Genomic DNA, 19775 nt, shown 5'->3' on the forward strand with positions numbered 1-19775 from the left:
AGGTGCTATGCCTTGCCAAAGTGCAATCTGTGTTTGGTCCAGTACAATGTTTTATCCATATTAAGCATACCCAAACCCTAACCCTAACCATAACCCTATATTTGGAGGTTGTTCACTCTATCGCGTACATTATACTCTCTCAAATTACACATATTCATAACTGGGCATAATTCGCTATGGAATACGAGTTCATAACATGCATCTTAATTTTACTAACTGTTTTAGCTATCGAAGTAGTCGCGAGTTGACATTGACATCCTTTCGTATTGCCCACCCTTGTATCTAACTATCACAACTAACTCTCGGTTGATACTTTATTTAAAGTTCAGTAGACTGATGCAACGTGAAATGAAATGACTTGATCTAAGTAATAACGTCACTCATTTCAGGAATTGATCCCGGGATATTATGATCATCAGCTGAACTTCCAAAACAAGTATACCATATACCTTCATACATGATCCACCACACAATCCTCTTGAGATACTCCGAGCAGAAATTGAAATCAAGTCCTCATATGCAACAACAAGCTATAGAATAGTACCTCTCTATTAAATGATTTTGCTGAATTCAAATGTGGAATCTATTTTTTAGCATCAAGTCTAGATTTCAAGATACCCAAACCTCAATTTTCACTATTTTCCTCATATTTCAGGGAAATATATTGGAAAGGTAGTACGAATGTCTATTATGGTTATCGATTATTTTATAAAGGTCTGGTGTAAACATCGGGTAATGAAATAATGGCCGCAGCGAGCATTAGTCCCAGGGTATTTTAATGTGAATAAACAGACTTTAGTTCAGCCGGAGAAAATCATCCAACATCCACTTCTTATCAAGGCAGATTGCAATTAAATACGATGCTGGGCTATTGAGGTTCAGCACTAATGAAAACCATTCAAACACAAATTCATGAAAAAATAGACATGAACAATAATGTCTGTAGAAATTTAGAGATATTTGCTAGCTTTTCAGTAGAATTTCAAAATACCCTAGTTTTGAAGACAATGCAATTTCTATGTATATTAGTACGTTCTTCATAAGCTGGTTTATTCAAAAACAAAACAAAGACATTCTCTGGATCCAGTATTTTAAAATTCTGATGTGATCATATTAAATTGATGTCCTTTTCGGATTCTGTGTGTCAAAACACTCCCAGTTCGTCTCCAGTTATTTCGTTCGCCTGACTATATTTCCAAAGTATTGTCTTGAATAAAGTTCAAATTGTTTATACACCAAGAACGGGGATTTATATTTTCCTACCATTGAATTCTGACAGATTTCATATTTTCTTTCGAATAGGAGTAAAGCAGGCTTGAAACCGATTCACAGGATGACAAAGTCTAGAGGGACGGGGAAAAGATGGTATTCTTCATCTGAAGAATGTTTAAGAGAATATGGACTTCACTAAAGGCACTTAAAATTACTAGGTGGTGGTTTTGAACAGAGATGTGGTTTAAGACTACCATTGAAATAGATCAGTAGAGACAGAGAAAGGATACAGCATAGCCGTGGACATGGTGTTGAAACACGGCCATTCGTAATGGGCTGAAGATTAGGCAAGTGTCCCTCACAATGTTACTTGAAAACTTAAGCTTCGCTGGGCATTATTAGCAGCGAAGATCTTTCATGGCGAAAGTAGATCCTTTGCATAGATAGTACGGTATCTTAAAGTCCAATCCTTCTCTTTGCAGCCAAAACTTCAGACCATTTACAATGCTCAAGTGAAGCACACAATGAAGAAATCTTTCTACATCTGGAACGGTGATACACATCCGGGATTGCATCGAAAGAAGGGTGACGTGGCTAAATTTTACTCTATCCCCAATAGACATACTCTAACAGCTATCTCGCAGGCAGGATATCTCTTCTCTTTGTTTTGCCACTGTCACTGTCATGCTACAGATTCTTGTAGGATTTGGCTGAGCTCTTGACCCCACGAAGCAGGTACTACCGACTCACTCGTCTATTCCATTGCTCCTCGATCTTAAACCTCAGTTCGTTTTCAGTATGAACCTCTGTGCTAAACACTTCAAACCCTTCATCATTCCAGTAAATGTTGGCCTGTAGCAGCTTAAACGGAACGTTCATGGTATCTATCTCAGATTTCATTCAATTCGCGCTTAAATTATGAAAGATGAAAATACCTAACTTATTAAACAGAACATTGACTTTGCTATTCCACATCTTCAGATTTACGAGGTTTAAAGAATAACATTAACAAAACATTGCAATTTGCTTTACATTAGGATTTCTTAAATGGTCAAAACGTTCCAAATTTGTTGACAAAGAGAAATCTCCTGGAAATAAAAACAACGATAACTCCATGCAATATAACATAACGTCACAAGAAATTTGAAAGCTACACGCGAAACCGGTAATTTCTTTAAAAAATTTTAAATTATGTCATTTTAAGGAAAGGGGGGGAAAAAATTTTTCCAATTCTCCAGACATTTTGACACAAATATATATATTTTTAACATTTAAGCCTTCTGTCGTTTTTCACACTTTACTATTTTCTTATATATTCACCACGTGCTTTACCAAACAAACTTTCTTATCTATCTATCTATATATATATATATATATATATATATATATATATATATATATATATATATATATATATATAATATATATATAATATATATATATATATATATATATATATATATATATATATATATATATATATATATATATATATATATATATATATATATATATAGGCGTAGGAGTGGCTGTGTGGTAAGTAGCTTGCTTACCAACCACATGGTTCCGGGTTCAGTCCCACTGTGTGGCACTTGCATAATTCTTCAGGACTAATAATTGATATGTGTTTACTGTTTGTGATAACGTAAATTTCACTTATGACATTCTATTACAAATAACATTTCTTAAGTGCTCATACAACACTTTTTCGCATTCTTCATTTACGTATTTAAGAATTTGACAGTTTGAGCGCATCTCTTTATTATCTGCACTTTAAACCATCAGTATAACTTTTAATTGCATAAATAATTATTTCTTCTCTCTCTCTTTCTGTCTCTCTCAATATATATATATATATATATATATATAATATATATAGGCGTAGGAGTGGCTGTGTGGTAAGTAGCTTGCTTACCAACCACATGGTTCCGGGTTCAGTCCCACTGTGTGGCACTTTAAGTAAGTGTCTTCTGCTATAGCCTCGGGCCGACCAAAGACTTGTGAGTGGATTTGGTAGACGGAAACTGAAAGAAGCCCGTCGTATATAAGTGTATATATATATGTATGTGTGTGTATATGTTTGTGTGTCTGTGTTTGTCTCCCCAACATCGCCTGACAACCGATGCTGGTGTGTTTACATCCACGTAACTTAGTGGTTCGGCAAAAGAAACCGATAGAATATGTATTAGGCTTACAAAGAGTAAGTCCTGGGGTCGATTTGCTCGATGTTTCTTTATTTCCCTCCCCTTAATGCCACTCTCTTTATAAAATTGATCAGCAAAATCTGAAGAAAAGTGTTAAGGTTATGTCATAAAACAGAATCCATGTGACCATTTACACGAAAATATCCCATTGACACTTAAATCTCAGTACATTATATGAATAACAGCTGTTTCATACGTCGAAGTGCTTAATTTTGCTCACGGTTAAAATTTTCTTCAAAATAAGTTCTTTATTTTATTGTGAATGATTTGAGGATTCCTGTCTCTCACTAGTTTAATTTTAATTCTTCTACATGTCTCCGACATTAAACTTTACTTAAAATTCAAAGTTCATCAAAATCTGATGAATTCTGTAAAAGTTAATGTATAAAATATTAATCCTATGAGTGATTGCATGCAAAAAACCTATTGATTTCTTAAAATCTCCCGCTCACATGCAGTTATCGATTATTTGTCAACTCTTCATGCTGGCATCAACTAATACACATGAACTATAATCACGTATAAAATTTCTACAAAATCGATAAGAATGTGTCTAAGAAAATGCTTATTTGCATTTATGCCTATTTCAAGCCATTTTGAATTAAATAAATACCTTTACCCTCTCCCCCACCAAACATATATCTCAAATTTCATTACAATCGGATAAAAAACATGAAATTTACGGCCAAAAATAAAGCCCCTACTGGTATTTGCATGCTAAACACCTATTGATTTTAGAAAACTACTGCTCAGGCGCAATTAGCGATTTTTTCAACGTCATATACTGAGATCAACTTACTGCCGTCAGCCACGATCACTCATCGATTTTCATCAAAATCGGAAAAAACATGCAAAAGCTGCAGAAAAATAACATCAGTATAGGAAAAAGCGAGGACATTGAACAAACTATTTAAGATGTCGCCATTGTTCTCAAATTACGTTTCACTTCGTTTGAAAAGAAAGAAAGTATGGATTATAATGGTGGTCGCTGAAATCCCAAAATTTTCATTCAAAACCTTTTTAAATGCATCGTTCAAAAGCATTGGCCAAAATCGGTACCGATTGGGATTGGGGATTTGAAAAAAAGATCAACACACATTAAAACAATTTTTAAAGAGCTTCCTGCCATCATCTGCAACGTTGAGGTGAAAAAGGTGGAAAATCCTCACCATAACGTAGAAAAGGTATCTTATGAGGGAATGCTGTAACAAAAGAATACCAAAATATTCTGTTGTGGGATACGCTCGGCAACCAAGGAATATTTATCTAGAGTATATATATATATGCGTATGTGTGTGTAGGGAATGGCGTAGATACAATCCAGGCTACATAAGCTTCATAGCTAAGAGAAACACGGAAGTAGCATATTATTCTAACATGGGGTATACCACAAGCTACTCTTCAGTCAAAGGATATCTTGATTATGTGAAGTTTACATTCTCGTTAGAATCCCGGTGAAAACTCGTTGGGAATTTGATCAAAATGCAAAGAAAGGACAGTTCGGGAGGAAAACAGTTGAGCAGAAGGAAAATGCAAATAAAATACCAGAAATCCTATGTATAAGAATGAGAACGTTTGTTACTGATTAAGGAGTGTACGAAGACAAGGTTTGATATGGAAATTGGCTGGCGAGATGCTTTATGCACGTATTCCGGGGTCATTCACGGGTCCGTTGTAGGATAGATAAGTAAACATATTGTATTATATATAGCCATTTAAAACAGAATTAAAGGATGAAAATATAGGTGTAGTATTTGAAATGGATAGAGTGGTGTTTGAAGGAGAGGAAGGCGGAAGATAGTGTATTTAGGTTGTAAAATAATAGACCACGGTTTGCTCGTCGAGTTGGTAGAACTAATTTTGCTTTAAAATCTAAGGAGAGCGAGTGAAGTGTGAGATAGTAGTAGTAGTAGCTTTCATCTGAGATTATTATGTGAGTGCGTATTAGTTCACACGCGCGTATATGGTGTGCGTCTGTAGAATCTAGTATTTGTGTACGCGTGCCAGGGTCTTTGTATATTATCATATACTGAGGGATGTGTGTAGAGAGAGAAGAGTTAAGAAAATTTATGACGAATAACCGATAAGGAAAACAGGTTGGGAATTAAAAAATGAAAGAATAAAATGTTTAGGAAATGTAAAGGTAGATAAAAGTTGTTTACTGCATAGATATATGGAGCAGGATATCAGTTGGGGTGCAAGGGAGTTAGTTAGTGGATGACACAGGGGTGGGTGGGGGATTGTTGTTATTTGGATTTAGAATATGAATGGCATAATTTGTGTCGAGAAGTAAATATTATGCTATCCCGTTCATTTCAAATATTTCCTTACTGCGGACAGTGATGAAACCCGTTTGGATACGATATCTACGATAGAGTTTAGGAGAACTGGCGTTGTGGTTGGGGGGAAAGTTGGTGTAGTTGAGGTTCTCCTTAAGTTTATGGCATGGGTAGAAAATTTGTCTTTGTAGATCTAGGGTGACATCTAGGAAATTACGGCAATAGTTTGGAGTTCAAATGCCCACAACTATTTAACGCCTTGCCAACACATCTGAGGTATCTCCATGGAGTGGGTGTAGATGTTTCAAGATACAACATTATCTCTTGCTATCCAAGATACCAAATGAACCAATATCGGGGCAGGAAACTCAAACGAGGGCAGCGAAAGCGAACTCCGTCCTTCACCAAAGGCTAATCCCATAAACTTGGCCAGTCGAAAGGTGCTTACACTGGTGGGACCCCAGCATCGACACAGCCTCAGGGTTAAAACATATAAAAGAATAAAAGAATATATGTATATATGTATAATAACAATTTAATAAATAAAATATATGCAGACATACATATATGTACATATATGTATATATGAGTACAGGACACCACAAATAAACGTAGAACACAACGAGAAACGAAAACATAAAATCAAACAAGGAAACGGACTTTTTTAACAACGAAAAAACAGGGTACAAGGAAAATTCCCCTTCATCAGCTGCCCCTGTTTCGACTCAATGCGTGTTTCGAAGGTAAGGGCAGAACACAATCCGGCCGAAGCAATCCTTCCTGCAAAATGAATTAAATAAAATTATTTTGCAGAGGGGTAAAACAAGTGACAAAAACAGGACGTAAAAGCAATACAAAGGAAGAAAAAACAGTACAAATGAAGAATAACAGGATAGGGAAACCAACAATAAGGGCTTTTTTATGCCTAGACGGTGGGAAAATTCGTTAGAACGCATTCTGAAGATCGGCTTGCGGAAGACAGAAGAAAGCTGATGTTGACTTGTTGAAAGCAGTGGGCGGAAAGAAAGTTTAGTAGCACTCCGTTCAGCGGCCAGAGAGAGGAGGAGGAGTGAGAGAGAGAGGAAAAGAGGCCAGAGAGAGGAGGAGGAGTGAGAGAGAGAGGAAAAGAAACCAGAAAGAGTGAAAAATAAGAAGGAGAGAGACAGGTAGAGAGGAAGACAGATAGGCGGGGAGGAAAGGTCAAGTAAAGAGTTAAGAGTGCGCGTCATAATTATTGAAATAAAAAATTAGTTGGAAAGAAAAACAACGCGTGGCGTTCAATCATATAATAACAATTTAATAAATAAAACATGCATACACACACACACACACACACACACCACACACACACACACACACACACATATATATATATATATATATATATATAATCTAATAATAATTCCTATAATGGTTTTTTAAAAACCAACAATTATTTACTGGTAGAATTCGGTATGTAAATATAGCCGATTAACGGTGGGAACTTCTGTAAGTTCAGTATATATTGTATATAAATAAAAGGAGCAAGCAACAAGTTGCTTGGCCGCATACCGAAAAATTAGAAATAGCAGTCAAGACTGTTTATTTCTATTATCTACAAGTGGGGCTCCACATACGACATACCCTGTAATTCACATACGCAAAACAGAAGGAATAGATAACGAAAACAAAGGGTATGTCGTATGTGGAGCCCCACTTGTAGATAATAGAAATAAACAGTCTTGACTGCTATTTCTAATTTTTCGGTATGCGGCCAAGCAACTTGTTGCCTGCCCCTTTTATATATATATATATATATATATATATATATATATATATATATATATATATATATATATATATATATATATATATATATATATATATATATATATATATGTATATATATATATATATATATATATATATATATATATCAACAATTGAGGGTAAAATTAATTAATTAATTAATTTCACCAAGTGTTCAGTATCTAAAAGGACCATTTAAGGCGAATTCAAAATATTACATTATATAATTAGGGCTTAGTAAAATAAATTACTTTGCCACATACTGAACTTAGTAGAAATAGCAGCCAAAAAAAAATTTCTTAGCATTTCTACTACTTAAAGAAAATTTCTCTCAGATAATGTTTACTCCATTATCTGAGTAAACATTATCTGAGAGAAATTTTCTTTAAGTAGTAGAAATGCTAAGAAAATTTTTTTTGGCTGCTATTTCTACTAAGTTCAGTATGTGGCAAAGTAATTTATTTTACTAAGCCCTAATTATATAATGTAATATATATATATATATATATATATATATATATATATATATATATATATATATATATATATATATATATATATATATATATATATATATATATAATCTTCTTCCTCGATGCTCCTGGAGGGACAGGAAAAACATTTATTACAAAGTTTCTCCTTGCAGAAGTTAGGCAGCATCAGGACATTGCAGTAGCTGTAGCCTCCTCTGGCATTGCAGCTACTTTGTTACCCGGTGGCAGGACAGCACACTCAACTTTTAAACTCCCTCTCAATTTAGCAGCATCCGAAATGCCTTCATGCAACATCAACAAAAGCTCAGATCAGGGACAAGTACTTAAAATGTGTCATCTAATTGTCTGGGATGAGTGCACTATGGCTCACAAGGGAGCTTTGGAAGCGTTAGATACAGCCCTGAAAGACATCCGAGACTGTCAGGCTCCAATGGGAGGTGTAACGCTTCTGTTGTCAGGTGATTTCAGGCAAACTCTTCCTGTCATTCCGAAAGGCACTAGAGCAGATGAAGTCCAAGCATGCCTAAAGTCCTCTACCCTGTGGCATCATATTACAATCCTCAGTCTCACCACTAACATGAGAGCTCAGCTACACGGCGACAAAATGTCCGCAAAGTTTGCACAGGACATTTTGACACTTGGTGAAGGCAAGATGCCTCTCGATGCTGCAGGACAAATGGAAGTGTGGTCATTTTCCTCTGTTGTTAATTCTGTAGATGACCTCAAAAACAAAGTCTTTCCCAACTTCACACTAACTACCAAAATCACAATTGGCTGTGTGAAAGAGCAATATTAGCTCCAAAAAACGTCGCTGTTAACAAAATTAATCAACAGCTAATGCATTCTCTTCCTGGCACTATACACACTTACAAGTCTGTTGATACAATTCCAGTTATACATGAAGTCGTGAACTATCCTCCTAAATTTCTCAATTCACTGGAGCCTCCCGGACTACCTCCACACATATTAGCACTTAAAGTTGGAACTCCTGTAATGCTACTCCGCAATCTGGAACCACCAAGACTTTGCAATGGAACACGACTAGTGATAAAGAAAATGATGTCACACGTTATCAAGGCGATCATTCTTTCTGGATGTGGAAAAAGTGATGACGTCTTTATTCCAAGATTTCCTCTTACTCCATCAGGAGCAGAAATTCCATTTACATTCAGAAGACTGCAATTTCCCCTTCGTGTCAGCTTTGCCATGTCCATTAACAAATCTCAGGGTCAAACCCTCTCTGTAGCTGGTCTTCTCTTGGAAGAGCCCTGCTTCTCGCATGGGCAACTGTATGTTGGCTGCTCAAGAGTAGGAACCAACAGAAACCTTTTTGTATATGCTCCACAAGGAAAAACAAGGAACATTGTTTACAACGAGGTGTTATAATCTCAACAGCCAGGAGGTGTATACATGATCCCTTTTTTTTAACAAACTTCATGTACTTTCATGTATTTATATTAATATACATATATATATATATATATATATATATGTGTGTGTGTGTGTGTGTGTGTGTGTGTGTGTGTGTGTGTGGTGTATCCATATAGATATATAACAGAAAAGTCTGATTCAGTTGAATGTAACCTGGCAACGCCGGGTATCTCTGCTAGTTTCATATATTTTCTTTCACTTTCTGCTCTCTTGATTACACAGACGTCCAATACAATAGCTCTCAGCTACATTTTCGTTCTCTAAAGAAGGTACGTGTCTATTTTTCTTATAAGCGTATACCAATGACTTCTTCCCCACTTTGTTCTTCCATTCAAACAACCAGTTGTTCACACAGCCACCATATACTTTTCCGCGAGCAACAAGGGGACTACAGGATGAGTTAGCTAAAACTTTCCCTATGCTGTCTCTCTTCTTTCACCTCTTCGTGGGGTTAATTATCTTCAACGTTAGTTACCTTTTCTCCTTGAAACTACATATTACACACAATTGTTGGATTAATACAGTGGGGTATTTTGTGGGAGATTTCGCTGCTATTTCTACTAGGTCTACCTACCATGTAGACGTCGGAACTTAATTTTCATTCACAGATTTGCATTTCAAAAATTTAACATAATCTTTTCCATAAATCAACTATCGAAAAATTTTCTACCATGACCTCACATTTTCTATGTATGTGTGTGTACCTTAAAAGACGGGATTAGACGGAGGTCCAACAGAATAGCTCTCACAAACAGACTACGTACAAATTCTTTCTTCACAACTCCTGAAGCTGTTTTCTGCGAAGATATTTTCACTTGTCCGGGCATTGCTATTACAGACAAATTAACAACAATTCCACTCCAGAGATAAACACAAACCACCTCTTGCTGACTGCAAAAGTCCTGCCAAATTAGCCGGAAAACACACACACACACGTCCATTTCATATATCTTCTTCAAAGCTGCATGCTTTTTTTGAAACATTTCACTATTTTTTTCTTATTTATCGTTATACATTTCCACCTATAATAACAGACTAGCAGCATAGCCCGGCGTTGCCCGGGTATGTAAGAGCCCCCTAGTAGGCAACGACTAATCCCAATCTAGTCCTTTCCCTCTAGGGAACGAAGGCGCATGTGTAGGTTGCAATGTCTTCTCTTCACTTGAATACTTCTGTGTATACGATGTTCCTAGCTGTCTCTTTGGGCGAAAACATGAAAACATCATTGCACCTCCCAACGCGTGAACATCCCACGTAGAGTTGACCGTGGGCGAAGCACTGTTCGCCCAACTGTAACCCAGCGACTTGTAGTGTTTGGCCTTGGGATTTATTGATGGACATTGCGAAGCAGAGTTTAACAGGAAACTGAGAACGCCTGAAGTGGATTGGTAGGTCAGCGCCCGACGGTTGAAGGTGCATGCGTGGAATGAAGACGTCCTCTCCCTTCCCACAACCGGTAAGTATTGTGGCCGTTATTAAATGTGGTGGCAAATGTTTCACAACCAGACGTGTGCCGTTGCACTGTTTAGGTGGAACCAAATTCCTGATGAGCATAATGGGCGCACCGACTTTTAACTTCAGGATGTGTGGCGGCAGGCCCGGCGGTTCAAGTGAATTCAGGAATTCAACAGGATAATCGGCAAGCTCGGCGGGGTCTGCTGTCCTATCTATAGATTTGTAGACGTGGACATCACCAGGAATAGCTTCAAGTAGCTGGATATTGATGGAGCTGACGGTTGTATTTTTGGGTGCGAGAATAACTCTGCCTGCCAGCCATTTTAGGTCGCGTAAATTGTTTTGTAGGTCGTGGAAGACAGCGTCCCGGAGGCTAGCAGGTGTGTCGACAGTGGTGCAAAGTCGAATTGCGTCCCCTAGACAGTCTGTGGTTTTTGTTTAATACACAAATCGGTTTGCTATGTGTGCTACATATGATTTAATTAACCAATTTTTTCCAGTAATAAAGTATCCTATTGGAATAAAAAGGGCCATATAGCTCCTTGGAGCAGACATGATGCTCGCTGTGAATTTAAAAAAAGAATTCCTGCCAATTTGTTAAAGATATTGTTGAAAATATGTCATCTTGAATTTGAACGCGATTTCCCAAAATGGCATGATTTTATCGATTTTTTCTGATGGTAAGGTATTGCATGGAAAACTAACGTCAGAATTAAGTTTCTTAGGGTAACATTAAGCTTCACCATGAGTTTGGTGAAAATCGATTGCAAGTTGCGAAAACTACAACAGAAAATGTGTTGCATATAAAAAGCTTAGATTCTCGACCCCATGTCGAATTTATCGATTTTTTTCAGAACTGGGGGAACTTTTCAAAGATTTCACTGCGTTAGTTTTGAATTATGACATTGGGCTATGTGTGTGTCAAGTTTCATGAGAATCGGCGGAAAGCCGTGGTCAGGGTGAGGGTACAACCTGACAGACACACAGACAGACAAACTGCCGCTTATATATAGAGCGATAAAGATTAATACTTTGTTCAAAAACATTAACGTTTCACTTTCAGACACAGGTTCAAGTCGCAAAAAAAAACTTAACTTTCGTTACAATTATTTTTTGCTTCTTCAAAAAATCTCATGACGTTTGCCTCAGTAAAAACCATCTTTACAGATAATGCCTAACCGAAAACAATCAATGCTCTGTACCAAAAGGAATGCCCTCCTAAAACAGCGAAAAAGGGAGTTGCGTTCACAGGTACGTTTTTCAACATTCATATCATTTCGATTTTGCTTCTACACATTCTCCTCCTGTATCCCATTTCAATATTGCACTTTCATATGTTTTCTACTATTCCTTTCAGGAAACACAAGAAGCAAGAGAGGCCCGTCTTGATGATCAGCGTAGTCGTGATCAACGCTCACTATGTGACGAACCTGTTGAAGCAAGGCAGGCCCGTCTTGCTTTCATGCGTATTCGAAATCAGCGCTCACTCCTTGTGGTGTCAGAAGAAGCAAGGCAAGCTCGTCTTGCCGCCCAGCGTAGTCATAATCAACGCTCACTCCTTCAGGAGCCTGCTGAAGCAAGAGAGGCCCGCCCCGCTGCCCAACATAGTCAACGCCAGATATCAAGTCTTTAGGAATCATCGGAGGCTACGGAAAACAGGTTGGCAGGTCGACGTCAAAGAAATGTTGCTGCTGCAAGGGGCGCATTTTGGATGAGAGCTGGATTCAGATACAGTCCTGCTGATGATTTCTCCAATCGCCCGGACGTGAGTCTTGGTAAAATGGACAGGGAATGCCGATTTTGTCAAGCTAAGTAGTGGGCTGGTGAGGCAGCTGGTCTTTGTTGTTCTGGAGGCAAGGTTCGATTTCAGCCGCTCGCAGATCCACCTGAAGTTCTGAAAAATCTCCTCCTCAATAGCTCCGACTACGCCAAGAAATTCCGAAAAGCCATTTGGAGATATAACTCCTGCTTCGCTATGACCTCTTTTGCCGTAAAGAACATCCACGACAAACATAACATCAACAACGTCAATATTGATGGAAATTGGGCGGTTAATCCTGCAAACAAAAAAGAGTTGCATTACACCTTCAAGATTCAAGGTCAATGTTATCATCGCTTGGGAAGTCATTACCCTCAGCCTACCAAGGAACCCAAGTTCTTTCAGATTTCTTCATGGGTTGTTCAAACGCAGAAGGTATCCAACGGTGCAACAGAAATTCAGATGTTGACGCAGCAATTGTTGCTGAACTCCAACATATGCTTCATGCAACACACCCTTATGTCAACGAATTGAAGAATGATGCGTTGCAGCTTTTGGAAGCCCAACCTGAGCTAAAATTGATAATTAAAGCCTAGAGACGACCAGCTGGTGAGCACCCGCGACCTTTCAATGCTCCAACCACCAACAAGGTTGCAGCAATCATAGTCGGCGAAGAAAATGGCAAGCGTGATATTGTCTTCCAGCACCGCGATAGCCGACTGTCCTTTGTTTCGGAAACTGCCTGCAGTACCCCCTACTGTTTCCCCTTTGGAGAGGATGGCTACAGCTTTCACCAACGCCATGTTGATCCTATCACGGGTGCTGAATTAACTAAGGCTCTTTCCTGCAAGGAATTCTATGCCTTCCGTCAGAGAAGAAAAGTTCAACAAACTGCTACGGTACAAGGAAGTCACAAATCAATTCTTGGTTGACATGTTTGCCAAGGTTGAAGGTGAAAGGCTTCTTTATAGTCGTCAAAATCAAAAGAAATTGCGTGTGGATCGATATCTTACTGTCCATGTCCAGCTGTATGGTAATGCAAGAAACATTGGCCTTCCGGTGATACTTCCTTCCAGCCATACCGGGTCTCCACGGTACATGCATCAGCGGACACAGGATGCCATGGCATATGTCCGTAAGTTTAGCGAACCTGACCTCTTCATCGCCTTTACGTGCAACTCAACTTGGAGGGAGATAAAGGAAAACGTATTCGAAGGCCAGGCTGCATGCGTCAGGCATGATTTAGTGGCCAGATTTGTCCATGGAAAATTGCAGAAATTTATGTGGCTATTGAAACATGATGCTGTCTACGGAAAACTTAATGCGTGGAAGTACACTGTAGAATGGCAAAAGCAGGGTCTTCCACACGCCCATATACTGATTTGGTGCCAATAAATAATCAGACCTGCGAACATCGATCAGATTATATGTGTAGAGCTGCCTGACCCTAATGTCAACTTGCAGGTATTCCAAATAGTGTCGGCGCATTACATGTCTCCATGTAATGAAAAAAATAGATGTTCAAAGAACTATCCCAGGGCTTTCAACAGGGCTATACGTACTGGTATTGATGGCTACCCAAGTTACTGACGACTTGCCCCTGATTTTGGAGGAATTTCGGCGAAAAAAAGGATAAAGGGCGAACACATTGACATCAACAACAGTATGGTTGTTCCCTACAGCCCTTTCTTCCTTCAAACTTTCAACGCCCACATCAACGTTGAATCTTGCACCACGATTAAAGGCATCAAGGACATATGCAAACATGTAAACAAGGGCAGCGACATGGCTGTTTTGGGTGTGCAGGATGAAGAGACAGCCAACGATGAAATCCTTCAATACGTTATGGGCAGGTATATTTCGTCCAATATGGCGGCATGGCGCATTCTAGGTTTTGATATTCACCAGTCCTCTGCAGCTGTTTTTGGCCTAGATGTACACTTAGAAAATAAGCAACGTGTTTACTTCACTGAGGACACCGCCGCAAATGTACTCAAAAAGCCACCGGAAACAACGCTTACATGATTCTTTAAGTCGTGTACTTCCGATTCCTTTGCGCAAACTCTACTTTATGACGATGTACCGTCCTACTTCACTTGGACTAACAAAAAATGTCAAAGGCGGCGGCAGGGTGTGCGAATCGACAATGAGGTCGGCGAGGTAATATACAAAAGAAACATGATCGGTCGTGTCCACACTGTACACCCAAAGGATCAGGAGTGCTTTTTTGCGGATGATTCTGTTTCATATGAAAGACCCAACATCATTTGCCCACGTCAGATCATTCGAAGGACAAATGTGTTGCACTTACAGGGAAGCTTGCTTGCGACGGGGACTACTCGAGGATGAGGGACTCTGGAACACGGCATTGCAAGAGGCCTCTGAATGCAGGACACCAGAAGCAATGCGCCGAATATTTTGTCTCATCTTCCTATTCAGTAATGTGTCTAACCTTCTTCATTTGTGGGACACATTTAAAGATAGTTTTTCCGAAGATCATCTCCGACAACTTCAAGCCGAAGATTCAACGGCTGGATTCGACTTCAATAACGTCATCTACAACACAGCCCTCCTCGATTTGCAATCGCGACTGCAAGCTATGGGAGGAGTTGGCGTCCTCAGATTTCAGTTTGCCATCTCCACGGTAATTAATTCCAACGAAGGACAACTTTTTTTCTTGGATGCTCCCGGCAGAACCGGAAAAACTTTTCTCATGAACCTCCTACTCGCCAAAATTCTACAGGAAAATCGCATTGCCATAGCGGTTGCATCCAGCGGCATCGCAGCAACTCTACTGCATGGTAGTCGTACGGCACACTCACCATTCAAATTACCACTAGACTTGACCAAACAGGGAAATCCAACTTGCAATGTTAGTCGTGGCTCAGCCATGGGGAATCTTCTCACTGAGTGCAGCCTTATCATTTGGGATGAGGCAGCCATGTGTCATAAGGCAGCATTTGAGGCGCTCGAGCGGTCTCTTCAAGACCTGAGACGCAATATGAGAGTGATGGGTGGAGTGATTGTTCTGCTTTCTGGCAACTTCCGACAAACTCTACCTGTCATTCCATGGGGGACAAGAGCTGACGAGGTAAATGCTTCCATAAAATCATCCTACTTATGGCACCACAGCGAGAAACTTCACCTGAGTACGAACATGAGAGTTCACGTGTTTGGCGACGAAAATGCGGCCACATTCTCGGCGCAGCTTCTCGATGTTAGTAATGGAACTGTAGCTGGCGATACTGATAGTTTCATCCATTTACCATTTGGTAACTTCGTGCCTACCAAAGATGATTTGATTTCTGCAGTTTTTCTTGACATTGCAAGCCAAAACCTTCACAAAACTTGCCTACAAGGAATAGCAATTTTGGCGCCTCACAATAAAACAGTCGACGCTATCAATAATAAACTTTTCGATCTCCTTCCTGGAGAAAAACTCTCCTTCAAGTCCATTGACACGCATGAAAACCCGGATGATATGACCGTTGTCACAACAGAATTTCTGAATTCCCAAATGCCCACAGGACTTCCGCCTCACGAACTCCATCTCAATGATGGCGCGCCCATCATGCTGCTGCTGAAACTAGATGCTCCAATAATGTGTAACGGAACCCGGATGATAATAAAAAATATATACTCACGAGTTCTGCAGGCAACCATCTTGAATGGACCAGCCACTGGTCAAGATGTTCTTATAACCCCAATGTCCCTCACTCCCTCCGATACGATCTACAAATTTAAGCGGCTTCAATTTCCTATCAAACTCTCCTTTGCAATGACAATAAATAAGGTACAGGGTCAATCATTGCAAATGGTTTGTTTAAATCTCACAGAGCAAGTGTTCTCGCACGGTCAACTCTTCCTTGGATGCTCCCATCTTGGCAGCACACAAAGTCTAGACATTTGTGCATCAGAAGGGAAAACGAGAAATATGGCCTACAAAGAAGCGCTCCACTGAAAAGATGGCATTTCTTCACATCTTTCAAATCACTCCAATCATCTGCCACCTCAAAAGCTTCGTAGCCGCCGTGCCAGCCAACGTAACTCAATGACACACACCTTCACTCCCTCCGTCTTTCTCACCCTCTTTCTCTCTCTCTCTCTCTCTCTCACACACACACACACACACACATGTCCATTTCACATATCTTTCAATTTCTGCTCTCTGCAAAGAAAATGTTTATGGATACAGCTGCTTACAAAAATAGGGATTAATGTATAATTTCTTTCTATCTTCATAACTAAATAAATGTTTTAATGATTAAACAGTGGTCCAATACAATAGCTCTCAGAAACAGACTACGTACAAATTCTGTCTTCACAACTCCTGAAGCTGTTTTCTGACAGCGGGAGCGGTGATGATGGAAAGAAATTTTCATATAGCTGGAGGCTCCAATCGAAACAGGGGGCCCGAAATGAAAGGCTGTTATAGATTATGCCAAGCCGAAAACGATCACACCCACATCATCCAAACAACCGGGTGAAACCAGGCTTAGCTGCTAGTATACCTATACTTACACATGTATGTATATGCAAACTTACTGTTAACAAAAGTCGGGATGCGTGACGTTCAGTTATTCCATAAATGTAAAATGTATTAAATACTACAAAACATACAAAAGAAACTTGCCCAAGGTGCATGCAGTGGGACTTAACCTGGAACCATGTAGTTCGGTGGCATACTTATTAGCGCACATCTACTCCTGCGCCTACACACACACACACATATATATATACATGTATATATATATATATATATATATATATATATATATATATATATATATATATATATATATATATATATATATCATACAATCTTCATCTTAGTTATTTCGCTGTTCACCACCAGAAAGTAAACATTCTCACTGATGATATCCGGACATATAATGCGGGGTTATTTTACATCTATCATCGCTGAAACGGTGATGATCGAAACCTAACAGCACGATTGAAACAATTGTAGGATTGCTTTATGTTTATGTCATTTGTTGATTCGGTTCCTTTACATCTTAAATATTGTACGTATTACTGTTTTCATCGAGATAAAAAAAATAGCCAAGTATCATCTATATTTCTTCTCTATTTCCTTTTATTAACTATATACACACACATATATACATACATACATACATATATATATATATATATATATATATATATATATATATATATATATATATATATATATATGAAAGAATGGAGTCGAACGACGATTTAACAAAATTCCTTTATTCTCGACATATGTTTCGAAGGCTGCATATTTCTAATTTCAAAGGAATAAGGAGTGCATTATGCCGCCTTCTCATCAGGAAAAACAAGGAACTTATGTCAGCATCAAGATGAACAAAAACTCTTAGATGACTGCCCACTCGGAGTACATAGCGATAAATAAGCACTCATTATATAAATAAACACTCATTTTATAAATAAACACTCATTATCGCTATGGACTCCAAGTGGGCAGTCATCTAAGAGTTTTTGTTCATCTTGATGCTGACATAAGTTCCTTGTCTCTCCTGATGAGAAGACGGCATAATGCACCCCTTATTCCTTCGAAATTAGGAATATGCAGCCTTCGAAACATATGGCGAGAATAAAGGAATTTTGTTAAATCGTCGTTCAACTCCATTCTTTCATTTATTTGTATTAAAAAACACACGAAAGCACGTGATCTCTGCCCTTGGCATGTAGCTTCAACCGTGATTTTCTGACGTGAATTTGCTACCCAGGTATCGGTTAACCGAATTATCCATACTAGGATAATTCATTCAACTACTTATATATATATATATATATATATATATATATATATATATATATATATATATATATATATATATATATATGTATATATATCACATATATATACCCACTGTAAAGTGATCATAGGCAATATTTTTTGCTTCTTATACTGCTTCTTTCAAGAACAGAGATTTTCCAACATATTAGTGTCCTAGTTACACAATCAATGACACTATTTTCTATATATTGCAATCGAAGTAAACTCCTGACATGCCTGGCGACGGCTACCCACCTCCAAGGAGGTGAAATACAGATCGAAACCTGTGGGGTAGAGTCTTGAAGCTAGGGAAGCAGGTGTTATCTCCCGATTGCACCAAATATCGAGTGTGAGAAGCGAACTGAATAAATCAACTGATGTGTTCCTCTGGTTAAATGGCAGTATAGTCGTCTCGTAGACGACAGATAGATAGACAAATAGAAAGAGAGAGAGAGAGAGAGAGAGAGAGAGACATAATATAGATATAGATATATATTTACATATATATATATATAAATACACAAATACAAGCAGATATATGTATATGAGATACATGTATGCATGTATTAATATTTATTAGTGCATATATATATATATATATATATATATATATATATATATATATATATATATATACATATATATATACATATATATATGCATGTACGAGGTCGTTTCAAAATTTCCCGAACGAGCTCTATAGCGCGCAAACAGATGGCTGCATACGATTGTATGCGCGGTGGTAGCTAGCAGTGACCTTCATGATGCAGCCTGCTGAGTGACATCGCTCTATATATTTCGCAAGATGTGGCATTTGAACTTTGGTGATACTGTAATCTGCGATTTTTGTCATGAACAGGAAATTGGAAGAAATGAAGAAAGTGTAATTTTGCGTTAAAATTGGGAAGTCTTCTACAGAGAGATTGAGCATGCTTTGGCAAACTTATGGCGGTGAGACAGTGGATCGTACGTAATGTTTCGAGTGTATGGGCGCACGAAAAAATCACAGCTTAATCAAGAGCAAGTTCATCACTTTTTTCCGACATCCTCGGTATTGTGCATTGGGATTTTTCAGGGCGGACGTTCAGGGAAAATGACCGGATCTGTGATTCGCGAAGTATTGAATTTTTCACGACAACAATGCACCTATCACCTCACTCGTAAGTTTCTTGCCAAAAACAACATGCTATCGCTTCCGCACCTGCCCTATTCGTCAGATTTACCACCTGCTGACTTACATCTGTTCCTCAAGATGAAAAATCTATATAACTATATAAGCATTTTTAGAGAGTTATAGCCAAAAAATAGCAAAAAAATGCATTAAAAATTGAAAAAAAATTAAGGTAAATTTTTTTTTAAATCGTTGAC

At 38.4% G+C, this 19775-nt stretch overlaps 2 protein-coding genes and 1 long non-coding RNA gene across 3 annotated transcripts in view; all 3 read left to right on the top strand.

The window, feature by feature from the left end:
• The window catches only part of LOC118767051, an 88006-nt gene extending 75101 nt beyond the window's left edge, over nucleotides 1-12905 (top strand). Inside the window, exons 6-7 of the mRNA XM_036510998.1 lie at nucleotides 12031-12114; nucleotides 12221-12905. Of these exons, the coding sequence (XP_036366891.1) occupies nucleotides 12031-12114; nucleotides 12221-12496 (360 nt within the window). The 3' untranslated portion in view covers nucleotides 12497-12905. The remainder of the gene's footprint in view (nucleotides 1-12030; nucleotides 12115-12220) is intronic.
• Nucleotides 2765-10354, top strand: LOC118766903. The gene is made up of 3 exons (XR_005002813.1): nucleotides 2765-2775; nucleotides 5564-5569; nucleotides 10214-10354. It is a non-coding gene; the product is annotated as an uncharacterized LOC118766903 (long non-coding RNA).
• Nucleotides 12906-14855: 1950 nt separating the features above from the next.
• On the top strand, nucleotides 14856-16583 carry LOC115221648. Its single transcript, XM_029791850.1, has one exon. The coding sequence runs from the start codon at nucleotides 14856-14858 to the stop codon at nucleotides 16581-16583; it is 1728 nt and encodes a 575-aa protein (XP_029647710.1).
• Nucleotides 16584-19775: the final 3192 nt, after the last annotated feature.

This window comes from Octopus sinensis, linkage group LG18, assembly GCF_006345805.1.
Source record: "Octopus sinensis linkage group LG18, ASM634580v1, whole genome shotgun sequence".
NCBI classification, from domain to species: Eukaryota; Metazoa; Mollusca; class Cephalopoda; order Octopoda; family Octopodidae; genus Octopus; species Octopus sinensis.